The following is a 23,339-nucleotide window of genomic DNA, read 5'->3' on the forward strand; positions in this document are numbered from 1 at the left end:
TGTATTTTATAAATGTATTGTTTAATTAGTTTTACTGCAGGGCAGATACGCAAAGTGGACGGTAGCATTTTTAGAAACAATTCAGAACTGGCCAAGAAGACTAAAGCGTGCCTTCCGATATCGATAAGTTGCTAGTTATCGGAACTGAACCAATTGAACCAGTTGGTAAGTTCCGCAAGCATTTTGCGCTTACGTAGTACGCATAACGGTAACGGGCTTATGCAAGGCGCGAAAAATGTGAATCGTTTGAAACTTCTCTGAAGAAGAGCTTATCAAAACGAAAAGAATGGAAACTAACTGTTTAATTCTTCCATGTTACAACGTTGTAATTTATTTGTAAAGTGTTTTGTTTATTAAATTTATTTGTCTTAATTGCCATATGCATACATTTCTATAGTACGCATATTAAATTCATAATTGTAAGTATACTGTATTTGAACAATTCTCTAGCAACATTAAATTATTACAACAGTGAGGCGCATTGCTGCAACTAACATACATTCTAGTTAGTAACTTAAATTAACTGGCACTAAGTAAAAAGCACATATTGAATCATTTGTTGTTCCTGCTGGTCGCAGTCGCTGCAGTCCTATCATTTTCGCACCGTAAACACCAACGGCGCCGACTCATCCTCCTGCTGCTCGAGCAACGTGGTGCGAATAGCTCGTATTGAGGCATGCTGCTGTGCCTCGATATCCTCATATTCAATGGATGTGGAGCGCAGCAGCTGGAACTGCGAGTTCGCGTCCGTCTTGGTAATGATCAGTGATGCGGGCCTGGGACCTAAAACAAAAGCAGAATACACCTTGTTACTATGGGAAAACGGACTGACTAGATTTATGTATATTACCTGGTGGCGGCCTGGTGGTGAGGCGACCTTTACTGCTGCCTGGGCCGGACGCAAGTTCCATTTGGCGCTCCGTAACGTATTCCACATTTGGCGCTAGCTTCGTATTATTATTATTGTTGTTGTTGTTGTTCATATTGGCCAGATTGCTGCCGCTGGGTGTTGGTTTGATCGAGACCCGCTTCTCGGACTTGACGCTGCCTTGTTGCTTCAGTATCGAGTCGCGGCGCTGCTGCATTGGGGAGCCTGAGTTGAGCAGCGTTGGGGTGAACATGGCGCCGGCGCTTGACAGGTCAAGGTCTACAAATTATATTGTCGATTGATAAAAATAATGTTAGACATTGCAAAGGAATACACTAGATCTAAAGGGAAGTACACAGAATATAGGCAAACATTAGCAACCAGATGCTCATGTGGGTTTTTTTTAACACATTTGTTCTTTGTCTTTATATACGAGTTGATGGCAATGCGGGACTCCTTTTCCACTATAAATAAAGGGGTTACATATACTATATATGTATGTATGTAGCCGACACCTTTTGTTAATAATTATTTACAAGCTAAACTAGGTGAAATACCAAACAATTGTTTCATGCGTTAATCAAAATTAATTTAAAGCAATTAAAACCATTTTCTTTCCAAACAGATACACACATATGAATACAACAAACTACAATAAAATACAATTGTAAACAGTTGTTCGTATGATAATTTATTTAATATTTGCTTAAGTTAATAATTATGTTTTTGGGAAGCAGCATTTTTTTGCATTTGCTAAATGGTTAGTTGTTCTTCTAATTGCGGTTTTTATGGCAACTTAAGACTAAATTTAAATAATCGTGCAGTCGTTTTATGTAATACATATGGTAAATGCTAAACCAAAATAATGTCGAATACATTAAAACATTTAAGAACCTAAGCACATCTATATATTTTAGAGTTCAGCTTAGGTTATGAACAATTGCCGATCTATATAAAATAGATCAAATAACGAAATAACACAAATTAAAACCAACATATATAAATGCGTTAAATTGTATAAAAGCAACATTTCTATTGAAGCATTTAGCTTAAACGAAATTTCAAAAGCGTTTTGAAATGTTTCACAAATCCCAGTCACATTGTGGTAGTATTTGCTCTAATGGCACATTTATAGATTGTTAGCCAACTAATATTGTTTAGTAGGTGGTTTTGTTTAAATAATGTACTTAAGCTTAAAACTATGCCAGACCTTATACCTTACATATTTTATACTGGTATTATTAGAGCTTACATACATATATGTATGTGCATGCATATTATTTCTATTATTTGGTTTTTACTGGCTCGTTGGTTAGGAAGCTCATTTTGAATACAGATATGTTTGTTAGTATAAAGTGTACATTTATAAAGATAGTCGAAATGGTCGTCTTTTTTGGTTGCGATTCATAATTTGGTATCATCATAGATTTGATCTGTGTTGGGCACCACCACCACCATGGGCACCTTTGTATAGGGCATCATGGGCTCGATCAGCAGCTCATCGGCAATGGAACCTGGACGCGCTGCCAAGCTTTGTTGATTGTAGAACCTAGCACCACCAACCCCACTAACACCACCACCACCAGCACCGTAACCTGCGCCCACATTAATTAAATCGGCTTGACTGCCGCTATTATAGCCATTACCCGGCTGCAGCGGCAGGCCACCAGCAGCGCCGGTGGCGTTTAGACTTTGCAGGGAATGCGAACTCGCGCTGCGATTGTATTCATTGATCAAATACTTTTGTTGTTGGGCATTGCTGCTGCTGTTGTTGTTGTTGTTGTTGTTGCTGCTCTGGCTGTTGTTGTTATTTGCATTGTACTGCAGCAGATTGTTAATATTCTGATCATCCGATGGCGAACCAAACTCGGAACTCTCGCGAATGGGTGCTAATTGTAGCTGTGCAGCTGCAGCTAACATCTCACCTGTGGGCAAGCCAGACGGGCTGGGTCTCTCGCTGCTGGCAACATCCTCGAAGGCCTCCTCATTTAATGTTTGCAATGCGCCACAAATCATTTGCTCCTCAAGTGTAACCTGCATAGAGAGTAATTATTATTAATAATATACAGAACCTTTAAAGTGGATCTCTGGATATTTATAGCATGGGCATGGAAATATTTGCTTTTTGTTGTGTTACCTGTAGATACTCATAATCATGGATTTTCGGCTTTATTGGTAAGCATGTTACAGACAGAAAGATAAACACAATTTGGCACACAGATGAGCTCCCGTTCGGGTTATTAATCTTCTTCCCACTTATTCACTAACCTGCTTCTCCATGTGACTAACAGAGTTCCGGCGTGAGAGCGGCGGAGGGGGAGGCAACGCATCTGTCACGTCCCTGATAGCGGCCACATTGGTCGGCACCTCTGCAATGGCGGGCTGTGGGCGTATTTTGCGCGGCAACCGCTCGACGTCGCGCAGCGTTGTGATCAGCAAACGGAACAGCTCCCAATGACCGAAGCTCAGGCCAAGCACCTGCATGACATGAAAGATTTGAGTACATTCTGAAATTTCCAGGTCAATCCCTTCGAGCTCCATACCGCTTTGAGATCCGTCAGTTCACAGTGCTTCAGCACGCGACCATTGATTGCATTGTCACGCAGCACAGGAGCCAGTTTCTGCAGCGTCGGCTTCAGATCCTCAATGCGTTCCAGCAGACTTATGACGCCCTCAACTGTGAGATCCGTGAGCTTCGTTTGCAGTATATCATCCTGTGGCAAATAAGGGATAATTATAGTGAATGCTTCCGAGCATTTGGGGCTCAACTTACGCCAAAGGAATCGCTGGGCGATGGCAGCAGCGGCGTCGTTGGCTCAATGGCGCTCAGATTACGCGTGCGGAGCTCATTCGCCATAAAGTCGTTCTGGAGCATTTGGTAGGGAGGATAAGCCTGGGGTGAAGGCACATAGGTTGTGGGCGCCGGATGCGGTCGCATGCTGTGCGATATGCTGGGACGTGTTTGCAGCACAAGCGAACCTTCGTCTTCGATGATTTGTTGATCCTCTGTGCGGGCAGATACAAGTAAAATTTTAGTAGCTGCTTAGCAAGAATTAAAACATTGTTCACTTACCTTTCAGCACCTTTCTTAAATACGGATCCAGATTGATTGTGAATGGCAAAAATATGCGCAAGTCCGCGACCAGCAAATCGGATTTATGCAGCTGCAGAAAGGCGTCCAGCTTGCGCTCATCCCGATCCAGCTCGAGCAAAGGTGCCGCCTCACGCAGACAGGTAAGTTTTGGGCGCACTCTAAAAGCATTTAATTTGTTATTAATATGAAAACGGGTTGACTTTAAGATTTATAGAGTCTCTATTTGTATTCGAACTAATCTCAGACACGCATCTGCCCAACTGGGTGGGCTTAGTTATATCATAAAACTCCGATATAATTGAAAGGTATAGAAACTTAAATATTATTATCCATAAGTTTCACCCGTGTGGTAAGCGGGCAACAGAATACTTCCACAACATGTCACCGCTTGTCGTATGAGGCGACTAATAGAGACAAGTGGGTTTTCCAGACCCTGGGCTTCTGGCCAAAACTGGGAGGCTTCGCTATACCATGTATAAAGTGGAGCAAGCTGGTTCTAATTCCTAATCTAATTCTACGTTCAACTGAGATATTGCTTTATATATAAAATAGATATCTTGGTGAAATCGTCAGCAAACTGCGCGTCCAAGTTATTTTTGGTTGAGATTAATTTACTGTGCTTAGGGCTAAGGGGTTTTACTCACTTCTCATAGACGCTCTGCAGCGAGATGTTCTCGTCGGCATTGGTGTCCATATACTGATCGTGATGCAATACAATCATGCTGGCCCGCAGTGGCCACTGCTCGGTCAGGTTGATCCAGGAACTGAGACGGTACCAGCTGAAGTCGATTTGGAATGCTTTCAGTAGGCGCACAGTTATATAGATGACGTTCATGAGGCGGCGCATGCTGCGCGGATTCACATCGCTGAAGTAGTCGTCGGTGAGCACAATGCGCGACAGGTCGAGCACACCCTGCGGATTCTGGCCCAGTCTGTGTAGATTCGAGCCAATCGAGCTGGCAACCGATTCGGATAGACGCAGCTTTTTGCCAGCACCACCGCCTCCGCCAGCACCGCGTTGTGCACTGTGCGGGGCACGTAACTTCTCCTGGCTGGACATAATCTCCGAGGCATTGGATAGCCGGCGCGCTGAGACCGAATGCCCCAGCGTGGGTCCATCGTCGATTTGGTAGTCAGTGCCGCTGCGCTTGAACAAGAGCGCCGTCATTTGGGCACGCTGCACCTTGCGTAGTCCGGAGTTTTGCAAATAAACAGGCAGATGCACCAGGTTGCGCAGAAAGTCGTGACCACCAATGCCGCCCTCGGTAAACAGCCGCCGACTGTTGGCCTCGGCGGCCTTGGCAATCACATGCGGATCCACGGAGATGAGCAGCACAAAGGGTCGATTGGGCGCAGAGAGCAACGTCTGGACAGCATTCAACAAGGTCAGTATGCGTTCCGTATCACAGGAGTCCAGGGCATCGATGACGCCCACCAAACGGCTTTGCTGATTTGTAAACGCGTCCAAGCATTTAACCATGTCCGTCAGCACGGCCACCTCGGCGCCGAGCATAGTCAGCGGCGCATTCTCATTGGAGCGCACGGCCCGTTTCAGCTGCCGCTTGTGCGAAATGAACAGCGAGCCGCAGACCTTGGCCAGGACATGCAGATGCGTGCAGATGAGCGTCACCAGCAGCGCAGCGATGACATATACGGCAACCAGAATCTGCTCGCGCTCCTCTGCATTGGCGTGCGTGAAGTAGGCAACTATCAGCGCAATGCCCGCCACCAGGGTGACCAGGGCGAGCTCAAAGAGCAACACAATGGGCAAACAGCACATGCGACGCCAACGCCAGCCCACATCCAGTTTCAGGCACTTGGGACGAAAGGCACGATACAGCCGAGTGGCCAGCCAGCCGTAGTGGGACTCTGAAAAGAACATATGTGAACATATATATAGATTGAGATGGATAGATTTAGAAGCTCTCACCTATGGCGTCCAGCAGGGCGGCCAGCATGTGTGCGACGGCGCCATCGCCCGTGGGCGAGGCACTGCTTGCCTCCGCGAAGTGAAAGCGCACGGGCTTGGGCTGGGAATCCGCTTGTGGTCCGGGCGGATGACAGAATGTGACCTGCAGTATAAGACGCAGTCGCGAGATGCGCTTATCGAGGCCGTGCAGCACAGAGTAGGCCCAAAACATGTCCATTTGATAGTTGCAGTATTTGGCTGCCGCCAGCAGAATATACGCCAGTACCAAGAAGAGAACCGCAGCCAATACGCCCCATAGCGCTGACCAGCTGCTCAGACCCACAATTGTGCCGATGAGCAGCGATATGTGCAGGCAGACGATGAAGAGCAGGCCGCCGGTCTTGGCCGGCGGTTCGGCCCACTGTTTGGCAAAGTTGTTCATTTCCTCGCGCAGTTTGTTCAGCAGAAAACTTTTCCCGCTGCCCCACTTGGCGTAAAGGCCAACGGTTATGGGCGTGGTCAGCGTCGGCTCGCTGAGCACATCGGCCAGCGCTGAGGAGTACAGCTCATAGCCCAGCATGCCCTCGGAGTCCTCGTTGGTGTTGAGTCGTCGGGCGCCAAACACCTGACCAAGTATGGTCTTCTGGTGCAGCGAGTCAATGTTGTAAGGTGTTTCGCCCGCCTTGTTAGCGCGGTATAGCAGCTGGCTGTGCTTCGGATTGCGCAGCAGTGCCTCGACAATTGCCTTGGAACGGGCACGCATCGCTATGTGCAGGCAGGTGTCGCCGCGCTTATCGCTGGCCGTCACCTTGGCCTTGCGGTCGAGCAGCATGTGTACAATCTCCAGATTTCGGTTGCGCACGGCGCGCAGCAGCGGCGTATCGCCATCCTTGGTGGACGATTCCAGATCGGGATTGGTGAACAGCAGCAATTTGACAATCTGCGTGTGACCCTTCTCCACCGCCGTATAAATGGCCGTTTTGCGATCCTTGCCCTGTATGTCGACATCGGCGTGTTTCTTGAGCAAAGCCTCGACCACGGTGCGATGTCCACCCTTTATGGCATGAATCAGAGGCGTATCCCCGCCTCGATCCTGTATATTGATGTACGCACCGGCGGCTATCAGTGCGGCGGCGATATCCTGGAAACCCTCACGACTGGCTATACACAGCGCTGTCATGCCGTCCTTGTCCAGAGCATTCACATTTGGCTTCTTCTCCAGTATGGAACTAACGCAGTCCGTATGCCCGCCGGCGGCCGCAACCAAGAGCGGCGTCCATGAGTACATGCCGGCGGTGTCCACATTGGCACCAGCCTTGAGCAGCGTGTCCACAATCTCAACGTTGCCGCGGCGGCATGCCCAAACCAGCGCCGTGGTGCCGTACTTGTCGCCCACATTAACCTTGGCGCCGCGTTGCACCAGCAGCTCCACAATATCCTTGAAGCCGCGACCTGCGGCCCAGAGCAGTGCACCCAAATGGTAGTTGCCGTGTGCATTGCCATCCGCTCCCTTGTCCAGCAGCAGGCGCACCAGTTCCGTATGTCCCCGGTACGCAGCCCACATCAGAGAAGTCCAGCCGCCCTGCAAGCCTTACGGATGAGTATCGTAAAGTCAGTGAAGCACAGCATTCACTTACCATATCGCGATGCTCTATGTCAGCGCCATGATCCAACAACAGCTGCACCACATCCAGGTGACCGTTGCGCGTGGCGCACAGCAAGGCCGTCCAGTTGTCCAAATCCTCCGCATGGACATCAGCGCCACGAGCCAAAAACTCACGCACAAATGCCGTCAGGCCGCGTCCAGCCACAACCATAAGCACGGTGGTAGCATTCTGTAAGGGAATATGGATACATTAGAGGTATATAGAGCATGGTTTAGGTAAGTCCACATACCTCATCCCGATCATCGATGGCTAGATGACGGCTATCGAGTATTGCGCGTAGACCGGATATGTCATTATTATCGATGTACTGCAGCAATGCGCGGTGTCCCAGTGAACCCATGGAATCTCCGTATCGATTTATATTCTAAATTGGTACAGATTGGACAAAAGAATTGAGCAAATAACATTTTTTGAATGTTTGCTATAATTAATAAACATCATGCAGTTTTCTCGTAGATTAGTTTTGTTCAACTAATTGGACTGAAGGAGACTTTTAATTGGGTAAACATATTTAAATTAAATATAAATCAGCATACAATATGTGTATACACAAGTCACATGCTAATAACTTTCTTGTTTGATAAACAGAACACGAATCAAATGCACTACACTCAAAGAAATTGGCATAAAGTGGCTCCAAATTGAGTCAAATTAATTGGGTTAGGAATTAAGGCTGAAGGAATCTCATTTTGCAAAGTTAACCAACACTGCATGTTATTGGGTGTAAAAAAAATTATAATTTTATAAAAGGGTTGTTAGTTAACAGACATTTTTATTTCATTTAAAATTTACGTTAACATTATGTTAATCAGCTGTTAGTTAATAGAAAACTCTACTTCATGAGAAATTCACGTACAAAAAAATGATTCAATAATCGAATCTATGAATAATTATTTTATATGTATATAAATATTTTTAAAATATGTGCTAAAATAATACAGATGTGCCCGCATAACGTTAATTAGGGCTGAAAATGTTGCGATCATACAACTCCAAGATTAAAACCTGATCGTATTGACGTTTGCCAGAAAAATAATGTCATATTGATAAGAAGTAAGCAACTCGTGTTTAAGATCAGCAAATCGAATTGATAAAGTTGCAGTTCATTGGGATAACTTGGCCTGTCAACTGAACGTCATGTCTTTATGTCCATATATCGTATACAAGCTGAGACAACGAGCTGTCAACAATTTAATGCCCGTTTAAAAAGTAAAATAAAAAACCATTGATAGTGGCGCCTCAATAAATCTTGAAAAAAATATGAAACAGATCCTCAGAGGGCACTCTTTGTATATTATTTTGTCTGCTTTCGTACGGCATAGGTATATGTATGTGTCTATGTGTATGCATATTTTATGATAACGCCAAGAGAAAAGATAACAGGCATTTGTCATGCCAAAATAAGCATCCACTCACGTTTTGCAGTAGCTTTGGTGGCACATACCTATCTAAACATTGTCTAAATCAAGCATATTAAGCTGTCAGCTGTGACAGTTCTCAAGAAACTGGAGAACCAACAGGAAGCAGAACTCTAGACTTCAAGAGCAACAAGTTATAGGAAGTGCCCGAGACGAATCTTAAATGGATCAAACTGATATTTTTTTTTGTACACTTCTTTTCTGAGGCGTGAAAATTAGTTATAAATAAATGTTTGTAAACACAGTCTAGCGTTAAGGTTTTATCTAAGCACAGGTGTGAGTGTCAGGCTGTTTAATACGTAAAGGTGTAAGTACTTCTGTATCTATGTATGTAGACTAGAGTTAAGTGCTAATACGCACTAAAGCGTAGCTGGCGAGCAATATTGAACACTTTTTCACTGGCCAGAAAATTAATTATAAATCGGAAAGCTTTTATTTAGAGAAAACAGTTGCAGTTAATTTGAATTTTGAAAAATGTCTAACAATCTTGGTCCGGTAAATACTTGATGCTTGAAACTAGAGCACATTTTTTCAATTTCCTTTTTTTTAAGACATTTCGTTTTCTTGGTTATTCTTTCCCCAAAATTCGTGCTTACTACTCAAGGGTTTGAGTTTTATTACAAAGAGGTAAGTTAAGCTATGAATTATTCAGAATCTTTTCATTTGTATTCAATTAAATAGTTTTTTTTTTTTTGTATTTTTTAAGATATTCTTCTTTCACGGGGACTCGATTCCTAAACTTAACAGATAGAATATCATTTCTGTTTTACTCAATTAAACAGTTTTTTTTTGTCTTAAAGAGTTTTCTTTTCTTGGTGATTTGATTCCTTATTTGTTCATTTTCCAACGTCGAATATGCCATATTTAAGTCGAGAATTATAAAACTTGCAGGAATCACTTGAGTATTGCACACTTAAGTACTTGTATTCATTTTTAATTAGCTTATGTTACCATTACATATTTTTTTTTTTTTATTGTAAACTGAATACTAACATTTTTGGTTTTTTTCTTTGTCGGGGAACGCAGATTATTTAAGCTCAAGCGCGATGCGCTTAGAATTAACTCGTCGAAACTTTTGGATAATTTCATTTTGTCAGCGCGTTTTGTTGTTGCACTGCAACAGCTGAGTTGGTAAATATTTGTAAATTTAATGTTTTATTTATTTAAGACAAACCGCAGTGTTTCTTTTCGTTTTTTCTTTTTTTTTTATCAGCTCATGATTTACAATGGAATGGAGCACAATAAAGACTAGATACACGTAATTAAAGAGAGCAAAAACAAAAAAAAACTGTCGCAGTGCGCGTGCCGCCTAATTAACAATAATAAATTGCATTTTATGTGCTTGATTATTTTTTTTTTATTGTTTAATAATTATTCTCCATTTTTATGTTTTGTTTGATTTGTATCTCAAAGAATGCTTCTGCGCGCCTCGACGAATGGCCTTTGAATGCGCGCCGCGAACGGAGCTCAGCAGCCCATGTGCAAGCCATTGGATGTGCTGCTCGGATGGTCGGTTGGTCGGTTTGTCGGTTGGTCGGACTGCTGGGTTAGACTCGGCTGGTATCGGGTATCGCATGACGCGTTTGGCTGCTTATCAACGAGCCCAGCACCCAAGCAACCAACACCCGCCCCCTCCGTCAGAGTGTTGCGAATTTAAGCGGGCACGCAAAAACTTAAAAACTTGAAATGATTACAAGCCGCGAGCTGGGGCACGCGGCAAATAACTACACATGTAAGTAGAGATACTTGGGGATACTTTGGGATACGTTAATACGCAGATCTGTGTACTGTGTACAGCACGAAATTTGCCTCAAATTAGGAGATTTGACTCTTAAAAAGGCAGCCAAAGCGATTCGTCTAGTTTTACGAAAACATTTCTTAAAACAATTCGTAACTTTTTTACAATACAAAGAAATGTTGTAAGGTGAAAAAACAGTTTGAATTGTAGAACACTTTTTAAAGCTGACTCTTTAAATAAAAAGAATTGTTGTAAAATAAAATAACTTTCTAAAATTTAGAAAATTTCTTAAAGCTCATTCTTGTTGCCAAAAATTGGAAAAATCTCAATTTTGTTCTATATTCGGAAATTCGGAAATTTAGAAAAAGGGTCTGAAAACTAGATAGTTTATTCTGAATGTGAGCAACTATGGCAATTGCCTTAAATTTAGGTAATTTTTGTTGTTATATTTGTTTTGTTTTTTTGCGTGTACTAGATGCGCGCACTTTGTGAAATGCTGTAATTTTGTTAACAGCAGGCACTCAAACGTGTTTGCCAATTTGGCTATATTTAGAGGCCGCAAAGCTTGCGCCTCGGCAAATAAATAGCTGCTGCAACACGCTCTTGCCACAAGCACACGCACCACGCACAACGCGCCGCCAACAACTAACTGGGCCTGAGACTGGGCCTGAGACTGAGACTGAGACTCTGGGCTAAGACTAAGACGAAGCGAATGACCAATGACCAGTGACCAATGACCAATGCTGTTTAGCTGGAATTCTACTCTTAAGCGAAACTGTAGCCTTTATAAGTTACACTGTCTGGCATAGGAGAGTTTCTCTTTAATGTGCGGCCCGGCATTGTGGGAAGGTCAACTGCAGCACTTAAGTTAACCAACCTTAGTTGCATTTGTTAATTGTTAATTGATTTACAATATTTTTTCTTCTTCTCTTTGTTTGTGCCTCGTCTGGCGCTGGCACAGTTCATTTGTTAATTGCTAGAAACGTTTTGAGTTAATTAAATAAACGTCGACAATACATTTTTGCTGAATCGCGCAAATGCCTAACTTTAAGCGTATATACTAAGCTTGTGTGCCTTGCTCTGCTGTTTAACTGAGTTCTTCCAAAGAAATTGAGAATATTTGTGGTCAAAACAAAAAAAAGTCCCTTCAATTTGGGTCAGCTGCACAAAAGCCTTCCTCGATTAATCTTGTAAATGTGCAAGAGGCCAGTTTGCAAATGAGAAAGACGCATTTAAAATATATTTTTAATATCAGCTCGATATCGCAGGAACTTGACAACTTAAAGGCATATAGTATAAGTTCGTAATTGAGAAAATAACCAAGGTAATAAGTTATTCTCCCACAAACGTGTCCAGTGTCCAAAATAGCTCACTGATGGACAGTTGCAGATAGCTTTACGACATTTCATAACCGATTACCAATTAGAAGTTGAATTTGTTGCTTCTCAAGTGGCCATATTATTAACCCCCGAGTGTCAGTTAGTAGCCCCTACTAATGTTTATCTCTCGCACGACGTTTTTAAGTATTTAGTGGGTAGCGGGTTATTTTTAGCAGCACGCACTTAAGGCATTACGCGGAAACATTACTAATTTTATGGATAAAAATAACTCAAAAGCTAACAAAAATATTGTAAAGAATTGCCACAAATAACAGTATTTTGAATTCATTGATAATAATAATTAATAATAATAATTAATAATAATAATTAGCATAATAATATTTTGAGTTCAATAATAATAATAAAAGATAATAATAAATGAAAGATATAATAATAATTCAATATATTATTCAAAATAATAATATATAATTCAAAATAATAATATGTTGGATTCAATAATAGTAATATTCAAAAAAATTATAAATATTAATAGAAATAATATTATTTAAATTAATAATCTAATTAATATTTATTTTAGCTGTCAAACGTTTTTAATTGTGTAAAGTTAAAGCATTTTGTAAAAGTATTCAATATTATATGACTTTTTTTGCATAAACGACAAAAGTTAATATTTTAGTGAAACCAAAATTGGCACCAAAATTAACACCAAAGTTAACCATGTTAATTTTTTTTTTATTAAAACAACAAAAAGAAGTCGAACGGCAGGCGACAAAAATGCAGCATTAAACTTGTTGGATCATAGGCAACACAGCAACAAGAGGGAGCAGAGCAGGGCAACAAAGAACAACAACAACAACAAAAAGAAGAAAAACAAAAACAAGTTGCATTGCATGTTTATTTTTAGATAGTACACGCTGTTTATAGAGCCCAGGACAGGTTGGGTTACAGGCTAGGAACTGGGGTTAGAAGCAAACGCAGCCAAACACAACGCACAAACGCAACGATATAGTTAGTTCAAAAGGGTTAAGAGAGGGAGAGAGAGAGGGAGATAGAGAGAGAGAGAGAGAGAGCGTAGTACATGTACGTGGATGTGGGAGAAACGACGTAACGCCAGATTAAAGTGACTGAATCGCCGCGACGTAGTCGACGTAATGCTGTGTTCATGCTGCTCATGATGATCGTGATGGCCATGATGATCATGATGCCCATGATGATCGCTGCACGCTTCGCCATTTGTCTCCTGGCCATAGCTGTCCGGTGTCAGCGAACGTGTCGGCGTGGGCGAGGGGGAGAGCGCGGAACGGCTGTCGGTGGCACAGATACTGATCGCATCCGCTGGCACGGCATCGGAGCCCTCTTCAATGTTGATCACCAGGCGCGGCAGCGAGGCGTGCGGCGCCAGCTCGGCGCTGTTGCGTGTGCTCGGCATGGATCTGGAGTTGTGTTGACGGCGCAGCGAACGGCCGATGTTAAGCGCACGCTCTTCCCACTCCAGCAGCGGCCGGTGCAGCGACTGCAGATCATGTGTGCCCGTATCATGTAAGCCACGCACCAAAGCCCCGATCGTGCGCTGTTTGCAGGTCTTCGGGTCTGTGGAACTGGTTGCCGATGCTGCGGCCGCGGCTGCGGCTGCGGCTGTGGATGTTGCCATCGTCGCAGTGGGTGCCTTTGGGTCAGACGTGGCTGACGTTGACATCTTTGTTGTTGTTGGTTTTGGTTTAAGCTTTGGCGATTTATCATTCGGCTGCATGTTTGCTCCGCACTTTGCGTTTCTTTGTATACGCCTTCTGACACTTTAAAGTTTATCGCCGATCTTAAGTTGTGTGTTTATGAGACGGCCAAAGAAATGAGGCCCTCTTCTGGCTATCGAGAGAGCGAGAGAGAGCGGTGCAGCTGCCGCCTCTTCCAGCTGATTAGTTATTATCAGTGTGCTGTTTTCATCTGACAATGTTTTATTGTTTATCAAAGTGTTTTTTATTTTATTCTGCATTTGTAACAGTTTCTTTTGATTGAACAACAACAACAACAACAACAATAACAACTCAATAGATGCTTTGCCCCGTCTAATTGAGCATATTGAAACAAACAAATTGTTGATTCAACACAATGAGAAATGACAGTCACAGTAAAATGACAGTAACTGTTGAGATGTTGCATATAAGTATAGTAGAGAGAGAGAGAGAGAGAGAGAGAGAGAGAGAGAGAGAGATGAGAGCCCAAATATACTTTTTAGGTATATTAATTATGTGCTCTGGGAATGGAAGGTTTTTAGAGAATATCTACATTAACTATATATCATCAGGCAAGAAACCCAAACACTCTCAAGAGTAGCTGCTACCCAATATTTGTCATAGATTTTAATTTTACGAAACGAGGAAACTTACTGTTTAAGATTTTCGTTCTACCCCTTAATCTTAAGACTAGCCTATGGTTAGTTCAGGTAAAACCTGTTAGTTTTAATTTGAACTCAAGTCGTAGCAAGTAGGGTATGCACTCATAATTTTCTTATCATTAGTTTATCTTATATATTATTCATAGATTACGCAAAAAACGGGTCTCAGCTTTTACACAATATTAAGTAAGATAATTTGAATCTTTAATTTGATAATTTAAGTGAATTAGGATTTGCTTATAATATCTCACACACTCACACACACCTCAGATTCGCCCGGATGCGTTTTTAAACGGGCTTTAAACATTTTGGTTAAACTCTCGCCGCTTAGTTCCGTTTTGAAGGTAGTTTTAAATCAGCTGCGAACACTAAAAAAAAATGAACTGTGGAAAACTTTTGCTCGACCGCTTGCCAAAGGCGTTCCAAGTGAACTGTCTGGCTGAGGCTGCATGCAAGTACCATATATGGATAAAATGCACAAAGATACGCGGTTTGCTTTTGACTTTTAATTAATAGAACAAACAACTGTTTTTTACATATGCCGATAAGCGCACAGATAAGCAACGGATATTAAACAACGTGTAGTGAAAAAATATGTGCACTTCCTATTTGCCCATTTGGCAAAAGTTTTTATTTAAATAACCGATTTTTGCTTCGACTCTTTTTTCTTTTTTTAATTTTCACACTTCTGGCTTTGGCACAACGACGCGTTCCAGGCTGCGAATCAAACAAAACTGATTCAAAGACAATGACTTTGAGTGAAGCGGCCCGTGGAGGGTGCGATTGCTTAGAATGCCGCCTTCAATTATGACAGTCCATAATAAACTTTATAACTGCTGACAGTGTGTGTCAATAGTAATTTTACAGCTTGCTGCGAAAATTCAGTGCGCTCAAATTACGTAGATACATTTCCCTTGATACTCAGAAGATGCACAGCCCCACAGAATTACCCTTTGTTGTCTTAAGAGGCAGAATAAAGACTCTTAACGCATTTATCTTCAATAAGTGCAAATACTATTAGTTAAATTAAAAGATACTTTCTTTAGTACATATATCAATAAAAGTATCTTTTACATGTAGTAAAAGACTACTTTGCATATAAATGCATATTTATGTATTCGGATCGAACAGATAACAAATACATGCATAGAATATATGCATAAAATATTTACGTAACTACGAATCTTTTGCTAAGTCTGCAATTAAAGTTGACAGAAGGATTCTTGATGCTTTCTATAATTTATAAAAATATTGTGTTGCATACTTTCGGGCGGCACAAGAATTATTTACGGTCAGGGCTGACATACATCAATTTTCCACCTTTTAAGTTGACTTTTAATTTAAAATTAATTATGGCAACAGTTCACAAAAGCCTGAAATTAACTTACTAAATATTCACTGCAATATTGCAACATGCATAATTAACTGAATTAGGTTCGTTCACATATACATTCACACACAGCCATATATATATATACATATAGTATATTAGTCAGAGGTCTGGCGCTATCGATTTACGGAGAATTCTAATCAGCACACATACGTAATGTATGTGTATGCTAACTTCACACAGATGCGTATAGTTTATATAAACATATGTTAAATTTGACTGCTGCCAGTCTGGCTGCGTACGCAGTACGGACAACGCTTATCAGATAAGCCACAAGTTAACATCAGAACATATGGTTGATATGCCAGTAATACCCATATAATACACACCTGGACGGAATTACTGCTGCGCCCAAAGGAGCTGCGAAAGAAACCGAATGGAAATATGCTTCCATAGCCACCGGAATCGTTGCGCTCAATGCCCGTGCTCGTGGTGGCATTGGAATGCGCCGAATGGGGCGGATTTAGCGGCGACATCTCCGAGTAGGCCCGCCCCAATTGCTCCAGCTTGGGGGTGCGACCCATTTTGCACAGCTTGTTGTTTGAACACTTAAGCGTGCGCTTAACACACAACAACAAACAGTCGAAAGACAATGCGGAACATCGAACTTAAATTGTTTCCGTTTACCACAGTTTATTCAGTTCGGGGCAATTATTTGCATGCGCCGCGCAAATATTTACTGCTGATAGCCCCTTTGGAAACTAATTAAGTTTTTGAACGGATTTAAATATTATTTCTGATTCCGTTTTTAGCTCGCTCCGAATTGTCGAACACACGCAACGCGCACTGTTCAAAACCAACTACCGCAGGCAAAGGCCCGGGCTCCAGACAGACAGCGACAGCGACTGCGAATAATGCAGCTCGAAACATGTGCTGCCTGGCAATCTGCTCACTCTTATATACCCTGTAACTGGAGTATTTTCTACAAGGGTATGATAAGCTTAAAAAAACAAAGGTAAGAATTACATTGACCAATCAACTTATAAAGTTCTCTAATCTTAACAACAAATTTCTAGTCTAGGTTTCTTAAAGTCTATAAAGGTCCTAATTGCGTTCTCTCATATCATATCAATTTATAAATATTAAGGCTACCTTTTTTTCCGTCTACATCGCGAGAATTTATTTTCGACAGCATGGAGTAAGGCATTTGTGTGTATTTATAATAAGTTTTCATGCAATATTGGAAAACTTGAACATAAAATCAGTTCTTTATATAAAGGAAAAACTCATTTCAAATATTTGTAATATAATGAAGTTTTATATATTTTGAGTAAAAATATTTATCAATTTTATTCAATTGAAGCGCATTAATATACCCAAAACAAAACTGTTTACAGGGTGTATGTTAGTCGAAAATAATTCTAGGCTAGATCATTGTTACTTGTTTTTTTCTGATAAAATACAACAATTTAGCGCAACATTAACGGCGCTTCTACACAACTGCGGACCACACACACACACACTAATCGCTAGCGCCAAAAATGAGCAATGACAACGGCTACTAAATTTGTATTTGTATTTGTATTTGGTTATCGTAATAAGTGTTGTCATTTGTGGAACGGGGGGAAAGGAACATCCAAATTACTCACAACATCAGAAAGTAAACTCTCTCGCATTCTCTCACTCTTTGTCTCTTTCCCTATCTGTACACTTTGTGGTTTACAGTATTCTTTAATATGAGTCTCATCTCGTTGACTGATAAGCACGCCGGTCGCCTGTCTGACATTCTAAAGCACACACACACACACACACACACACATAGAGAAAAGCCTTTTATATGTACATAAAGTACATTAAATATGTACATAGCTATGTTTAAACTAACGTATGCATTAGACTGCACATTTCCCCGTATTATATTAAGTATTATAGCACAGTGTTAAGAATGGAAAACGTGAAATGACCCTGAAAGGTATTTACTCGACTCATTTTCACGACCAACTAAAAATCGTTGCTGTTCAACCGACTGCGGTATACTCTTTTCGCAATACACTCTCCGAACAAACCCCACCTGTCTGGAAAACAAAACTCACCTTTAAATGGGGACATATTTCGAACGACGATCTAATGTTTATAATGAAAGACTATTAATAAAGGTATATGTGTATGCATACATATGACAGGGACTGTCATATATGACAATAAGACAATATACTGATAAAATTTCTCTTCCAGTTGCATGAGCTGGATATTTTCATCTGAAAAATTCATCAATAGGACAGACACACGCTGATTATATCGATCAACAGCTCATCATCCTGATCAAGAATACATATACTCTATGGACTCGAAGGGACGAAGGGTATGTAAGGCTATTAACTGATTACACCTGATTTATTAGCCCTAAACGATTGTTACTTTATGAATGGAAGTGTTAGCTTGCGCAGATTATAACTGAAGCATACTTTGTGGCGCAGATATTTTAAATATGTGCAAAGAAAAGCTATGAAATTGACTATACTTTAGTCGAAATTTATACAATAACTTAATCGCCATCAAAGCTGTTTACATAAAAGATTTTCTCAAAACACCTGAGTTCTTCTTCTTCAGCCGATGGTAAATTTAAAACTTCTCCCACACAAACTTCTCCCTGCACTTTTCATACGAAAGAGCGTACGTTTGTTAACTACTTGTAAATGTTCTAGTTTTTACATTTTGTGCTGAGCGTTAATCACCCGCCCGTAAATCGGTCAAGCAGCACAAACAATTTTATATACTATATAAAGACAGGTTTCGGGAACGTAAAAAAGTGCTTAAACTTACTTGTTGCATAAGAAATAACGCCACAATGTTAGCGAAAAATACACAACTATATGTGTACATATGTATGTATTTAAAAATCTAGAATTTTTTTAAACAACTTGCCAAGCAAAATATCTGAGCGATATTTGTGCTTCGTCTGCCGTCGGTCTGTCAACAATTCCGAGAATAGCCAAGACAGAAACAAAATACTAGAACCAGCAAGAAGTACTTGCACTGGTCTACTATTATAAAAGCCGCCGCCCCGCCCCTCTTTTGTAGACTCCCCTTTCAATAGTAGTATTGATATTATTATTATTAAGTACAAAGTGACTGAACAAAGGTTCTTCAATTAAGGCAGGGGCAAAAGCCCCTTGATCTGTGTACAGTATAGGGTAACATATGTATATGTACACACAAAATATGGTCTCCTCAACTTTGATAATCTCTAAGATATGATATGAGATATGATACGTTTCTAAAACCTGGGCTTAATCTTGATATTTATTGGATATTTAAAAAATGAGGAAGAGTATCAAATGAATAAACTCTCAGCTAGACATCATATTCCGGAATACATACATATGTATGTATGTATACCCTATGGCAGGGAAGGTGGCTGGTTCAACATAAAGATTACACCCATTTTTTTTTATCAACTTTCACCTTGATCTAGAATATATACATGTATACCCCCCATGGATGCGTGGATACCTGGTTCAAAATATCGAATATAATCATATTTTTAATCTATTTACACTGTATAAAATACGCCTGACTGCATTTACTTTAAAAGACAAATTAGAGAGCATTTCATGCGCTGTTGTTGCACAATGCATGATATGCATACGCTTTAAGTATCGAGTACAAATGTTTGACTGTTGACTCATTTGAGTAATTCGATGCTGTACTTGGAATGAGACTTACTTGCGAAAAAGATGTGCCGGCTGCTTCGTGTAGCGAATGGGTTTCCATAAAATGCGATATGGAATAAACTGGCAAATCGTTGACCATTATAACTCTTGATATATTACTTGAAAACTGTGTCACATTCAGCGTACAGCGGATATTAAAAGTATTTGCTACGCTTTCAGACTTTCGGACGCAACTGCAAAACTTTTCAGCCAAAGGCGATCTGCAGTTGATTTTATTTATTGATTTCAACATTTGTGAGCAGACAAATTAACATCAATTTGATCGTATTATTACGATAAGATATTTATTAGATCTGTGTTGGCGAGTACTTGAATAAAATATACCCTATAAGTTGTTGGAAGACTACCAAAGAGCGAAAAGTGAAACAGGCATTGAATTTTAGAATTATGTATGCATGGATTTGTGTATGTATGCATATGCATGCATGTATGTATGTATGTCGGTATGCATGCATGCATGCATGTAAGCACGTGTGTATGCCTTTATGTATGCATGTATGCATGTATGCATGTATGCATGTATGTATGTATGTATGCACGTGTGTATGTCTGTATGTATGCGTGTGTGTATGTATGTATGTATGGGTGTATGTGTGTGTGTATGTATGTATGTATGTATGTATGTATGTATGTATGTATGTATGTGTGTGTGTATGTATGTATGTATGTCTGTATGTCTGCATGTGGGTTCTCGTACACCAAATGCATTGGAAGTTGTCTTCCCATTGTGCAGCAAATTTAAATAAATCGTATTTTTTAAAGGTGCTCTACTACGCGATTCGCATAAATTAAAATAGGCCCTTCATATCTTCATGATTTGCTAGTAAGTGAAGTGTGCACAACAAAATAAATATTATTTTTGTGTGTAACTTTGCAAGTTTGTGTTTTAATTTAATTATATGTGTATATTTACATTATATGAAAACGATTGTTATAAAACTCAGATACGTCACACCTGCAAGTTCTTAAAAATTGTACTAATTCAATAATTGTGTAAATAAGTTCTTGAAAGTAAAAAAAATGTTATCAATTTCTTTAATGCGATTAAAGATAATTGATTGTAACCGAACTGTTTTCAAAGAAGAGTATTTTCATTTACAACTCCCTTGTAATACGCTTATTTTATATACGATCTTTAATATCGACCAAATATTGCCAAGAGCATTAATCACACATCATTGCAATGCATTGACAAGGCAAAGCGCCGTCTGATTGATAATACAATAAAATATATGCCGAACATATCTCTGCTTAACTAGCTTCCTTATCGCCCACTCTCAATGATAAGCTCAGTGCCAACAGTTGGTAAACACGAATGGCACAAAAACAATGAAGATAAAGTGCGCTTACTTGAAGTGCGCTGGCATTAAGACATATTCATTTCAATTATGACGGATAACAAAGAAACCCCTGTGAACATTATAGAGCCCCACACAAGAATCGGAACTAATTTATATTTATTTCCGGCTATTAAATAGTTTGCAATTTCTCTAAGTAGAATATATCTGATAAATAAATTGTTTACGAATGATAACGATATCACCAGATCAGATGAAAGAACTCGCAATCGAAATAAACTTTTTATATGTAAAATCAAAATTGAAAAGTATACAAAAATATTCAATTTGAAAAACATGTGTTCAATAGCTTGAAATGTAAAACATTCAGAATAATAAAATTTAGCATTCTTACGGCTACTTTAGATTGCTTTCCATCAACATAATAAAAGTATTCAGTTGAATATCAAGTAGTTATTTTTCAGACTATGCAAAACTGTACTTCATCTTCAAGTTTTTAATATGTATTCGAATTTCTATTTTTTTTTTTTTTGTATTTTAACGACAATCTACAGACAAGCAAATTGATTTATCACACAAATGACAATATTATTAAATAAATTAGCACATCTTTATTTAATGCGAACTCATGACGGCGCAAAATTTTTTGCAATTGTGGATAATAGACAAACGTGACTACGGAATATTTGCTACGGGTAATTGTCTGGGCTCATGTCTTACTAAGCATTATTGAGGCAAATCGCAAGATAAATAATAAAATGTACATATGATAAATAACTAGAGTTTGGTCGATTTACTGCGAAAACAAAAGTTGATATAAACAAATTAATTGTCTGCTTTAATTATGTATATGTGTACACATATATTTATATATATATATACGAGAGTTGCCACTCACCGGTTGAATCAATCAATTGTTGTTGTTGTCGTAGGAACGATACACCGTTATACAAAAATGCCGCGCAAAAACAAAACAGTCTGGCAGGATCAGACGCATTGACAACAAACGACAGCTGAGCACAGCTGAGCGCTGCCCTGTGTGTGTGTGTGTACTTAGGTATGTATGTATGGGGTTTTGTCTGTATATAAATACGCACGTGTGTCACTGTATGCGATTTTCTATGTGCGACAATGAAACGTCGATAAAACAGATTATATTCGTGCCTGCATTGGCTCGTAGACTATTTTTTATAGCATCAACACTTTAACAGTTAAAATTACTTATGTCGGTTATAAATGTATTAAATAAACTGTCACGAACACACAATAAAATATATATGTACATATTCACGTACATATAGACGAGCACCAAGCATCCGCAGCACACTGCGCGAAAAATGATTCTTTCACTCTTTGCATTTGAATTTAACTATTAGATTTTCACTGTTTACATAATTGGCAATTAGTATATTAAACACAATTATGAAACTATGTATTCACACTCTATTATAAAGTGTACTATTATTAAATTAAGTTACATATATAGCGACCGAACTACAGTTCTACGTTCGCTACGGCTTGCTACCCAACAAACAATGGCGGAAGCATTTACGAATTTTCATACAATTGGGTAGTCGCCGAATTGTTTGCTTGGCAAAGTCTAATGTTGCCAGACTGATAAACGTCAAAACGTGCATAGTAATGCCAAACGCGTCAAGTAAAGCGCGTATCCCCAGAAATTATCGATATAAAAATAATTGTTAGGGGTTATCATGGCAAAATAAACAATTTCGCAAATCGCCTAAGCTGTACCTTGTTGATTGAAGCCGGTTTTTCAAAATAATTAAGTGTAGGTGGAATGATTGGTTAATCTTACTAAAAATCCATGTATTTTAGCTGATCCTCTTTATGCCTCGAGTATAGATCCTATCAATATCTGACCCCATTCCCCAAAGAATCGTTTATTTATTCATATTCACAAATCGCCGTAAGCTCCTGAAACCACATAATAGTCCATATTCCGGAAATCACGAATTATAAACAAAATTGGCTCATATCGTTAAATGTTTCTTTCCTTTATTCTAACACACGATTTGCACTCAAAACAAGATCGAATGCGGTTGGGAATTTACAACTTAACGGGCTTGGGTTTACCCTGTTGGGCAGCAACGCGTTCCTCGTAGCGCTTGACTGCCTCCACGCGGGAAAGGTTACCCCTACGCGCATAACGCTGGTTGATCAAGAACTTGACGTCCATCTGTGGAGAAATATGGGGTATGCTATAGTTTTGGGAATCTTCAATAGGGTAAATTTTAACTTACGCCCAGGGTGGACTCGTGGCGTTTGCGCATTGGGCGCTTGATGCCATTGCGATGGGCCTTCTTGTTCTGATTGTGATTTGTGTGATTCTTTGACTTGGCCATTGCGAATTATCAAACTGTTTTAGCGGCAGAAGTCGGCGAGCAGTCAGCGGATGGCACAACATGAAAACAGAAAATATTCATTATAGTTCACAATTAATAGTTTTCTTTCTGCATTGTTAATTGACAGAGTTGCCGATGGCTTAGCAAAATACATTTTTTTGCTGAATTAAAATTGTTATTTATTCCAA

The 23,339-nt window shown here is 40.1% G+C and overlaps 2 protein-coding genes across 7 annotated transcripts; both read right to left on the reverse strand.

Moving 5' to 3' along the window:
* Positions 1-313: 313 nt before the first annotated feature.
* Positions 314-22,296, reverse strand: LOC115760598 (kinase D-interacting substrate of 220 kDa). Of its 6 annotated transcripts, none has more exons than XM_030702034.1 (12): positions 16,146-16,589; positions 7,768-7,902; positions 7,509-7,706; positions 5,893-7,453; positions 4,607-5,831; positions 3,942-4,120; positions 3,642-3,874; positions 3,412-3,582; positions 3,137-3,346; positions 2,515-2,902; positions 851-1,147; positions 314-783 (listed from the first exon to the last, which is right to left on the reverse strand). In XM_030702034.1, the coding sequence occupies exons 1-12, from the start codon at positions 16,338-16,340 to the stop codon at positions 593-595; spliced, it is 4,983 nt and encodes a 1,660-aa protein (XP_030557894.1). In that variant the 5' UTR covers positions 16,341-16,589; the 3' UTR covers positions 314-592. The 6 variants fall into 6 exon arrangements, with proteins under 6 accessions (XP_030557894.1, XP_030557898.1, XP_030557897.1 ...); XM_030702038.1 differs by lacking the exon at positions 16,146-16,589 and adding an exon at positions 21,687-22,296 and having other exon boundaries at positions 315-783; XM_030702037.1 differs by lacking the exon at positions 16,146-16,589 and adding an exon at positions 14,692-14,774 and having other exon boundaries at positions 315-783.
* Positions 22,297-22,779: 483 nt separating this feature from the next.
* Positions 22,780-23,181, reverse strand: LOC115760596 (60S ribosomal protein L29). The gene is made up of 2 exons (XM_030702030.1): positions 23,050-23,181; positions 22,780-22,985 (listed from the first exon to the last, which is right to left on the reverse strand). The coding sequence occupies exons 1-2, from the start codon at positions 23,149-23,151 to the stop codon at positions 22,857-22,859; spliced, it is 231 nt and encodes a 76-aa protein (XP_030557890.1). The 5' UTR covers positions 23,152-23,181; the 3' UTR covers positions 22,780-22,856.
* Between the last annotated feature and the right edge of the window lie 158 nt (positions 23,182-23,339).

Source organism: Drosophila novamexicana, unplaced genomic scaffold (assembly GCF_003285875.2).
Source record: "Drosophila novamexicana strain 15010-1031.04,08,12 unplaced genomic scaffold, DnovRS2.1 tig00000462-arrow-pilon, whole genome shotgun sequence".
Classification (NCBI taxonomy): domain Eukaryota; kingdom Metazoa; phylum Arthropoda; class Insecta; order Diptera; family Drosophilidae; genus Drosophila; species Drosophila novamexicana.

Coding starts and splice junctions, on each gene's coding strand:
- LOC115760598 (XM_030702034.1), bottom strand. CDS start 16,340: ATGGGTCGCACCCCCAAGCTGGAGCAATTGGGGCGGGCCTACTCGGAG. Junction 7,454..7,508: donor ACATAGAGCATCGCGATATG/GTAAGTGAATGC, acceptor TAAGGCTTGCAG/GGCGGCTGGACTTCTCTGAT. Junction 1,148..2,514: donor TGGCCTGCCGCTGCAGCCGG/GTAATGGCTATA, acceptor TATAATTTGTAG/ACCTTGACCTGTCAAGCGCC.
- LOC115760596 (XM_030702030.1), bottom strand. CDS start 23,151: ATGGCCAAGTCAAAGAATCACACAAATCACAATCAGAACAAGAAGGCC. Junction 22,986..23,049: donor GCCACGAGTCCACCCTGGGC/GTAAGTTAAAAT, acceptor ATTTCTCCACAG/ATGGACGTCAAGTTCTTGAT.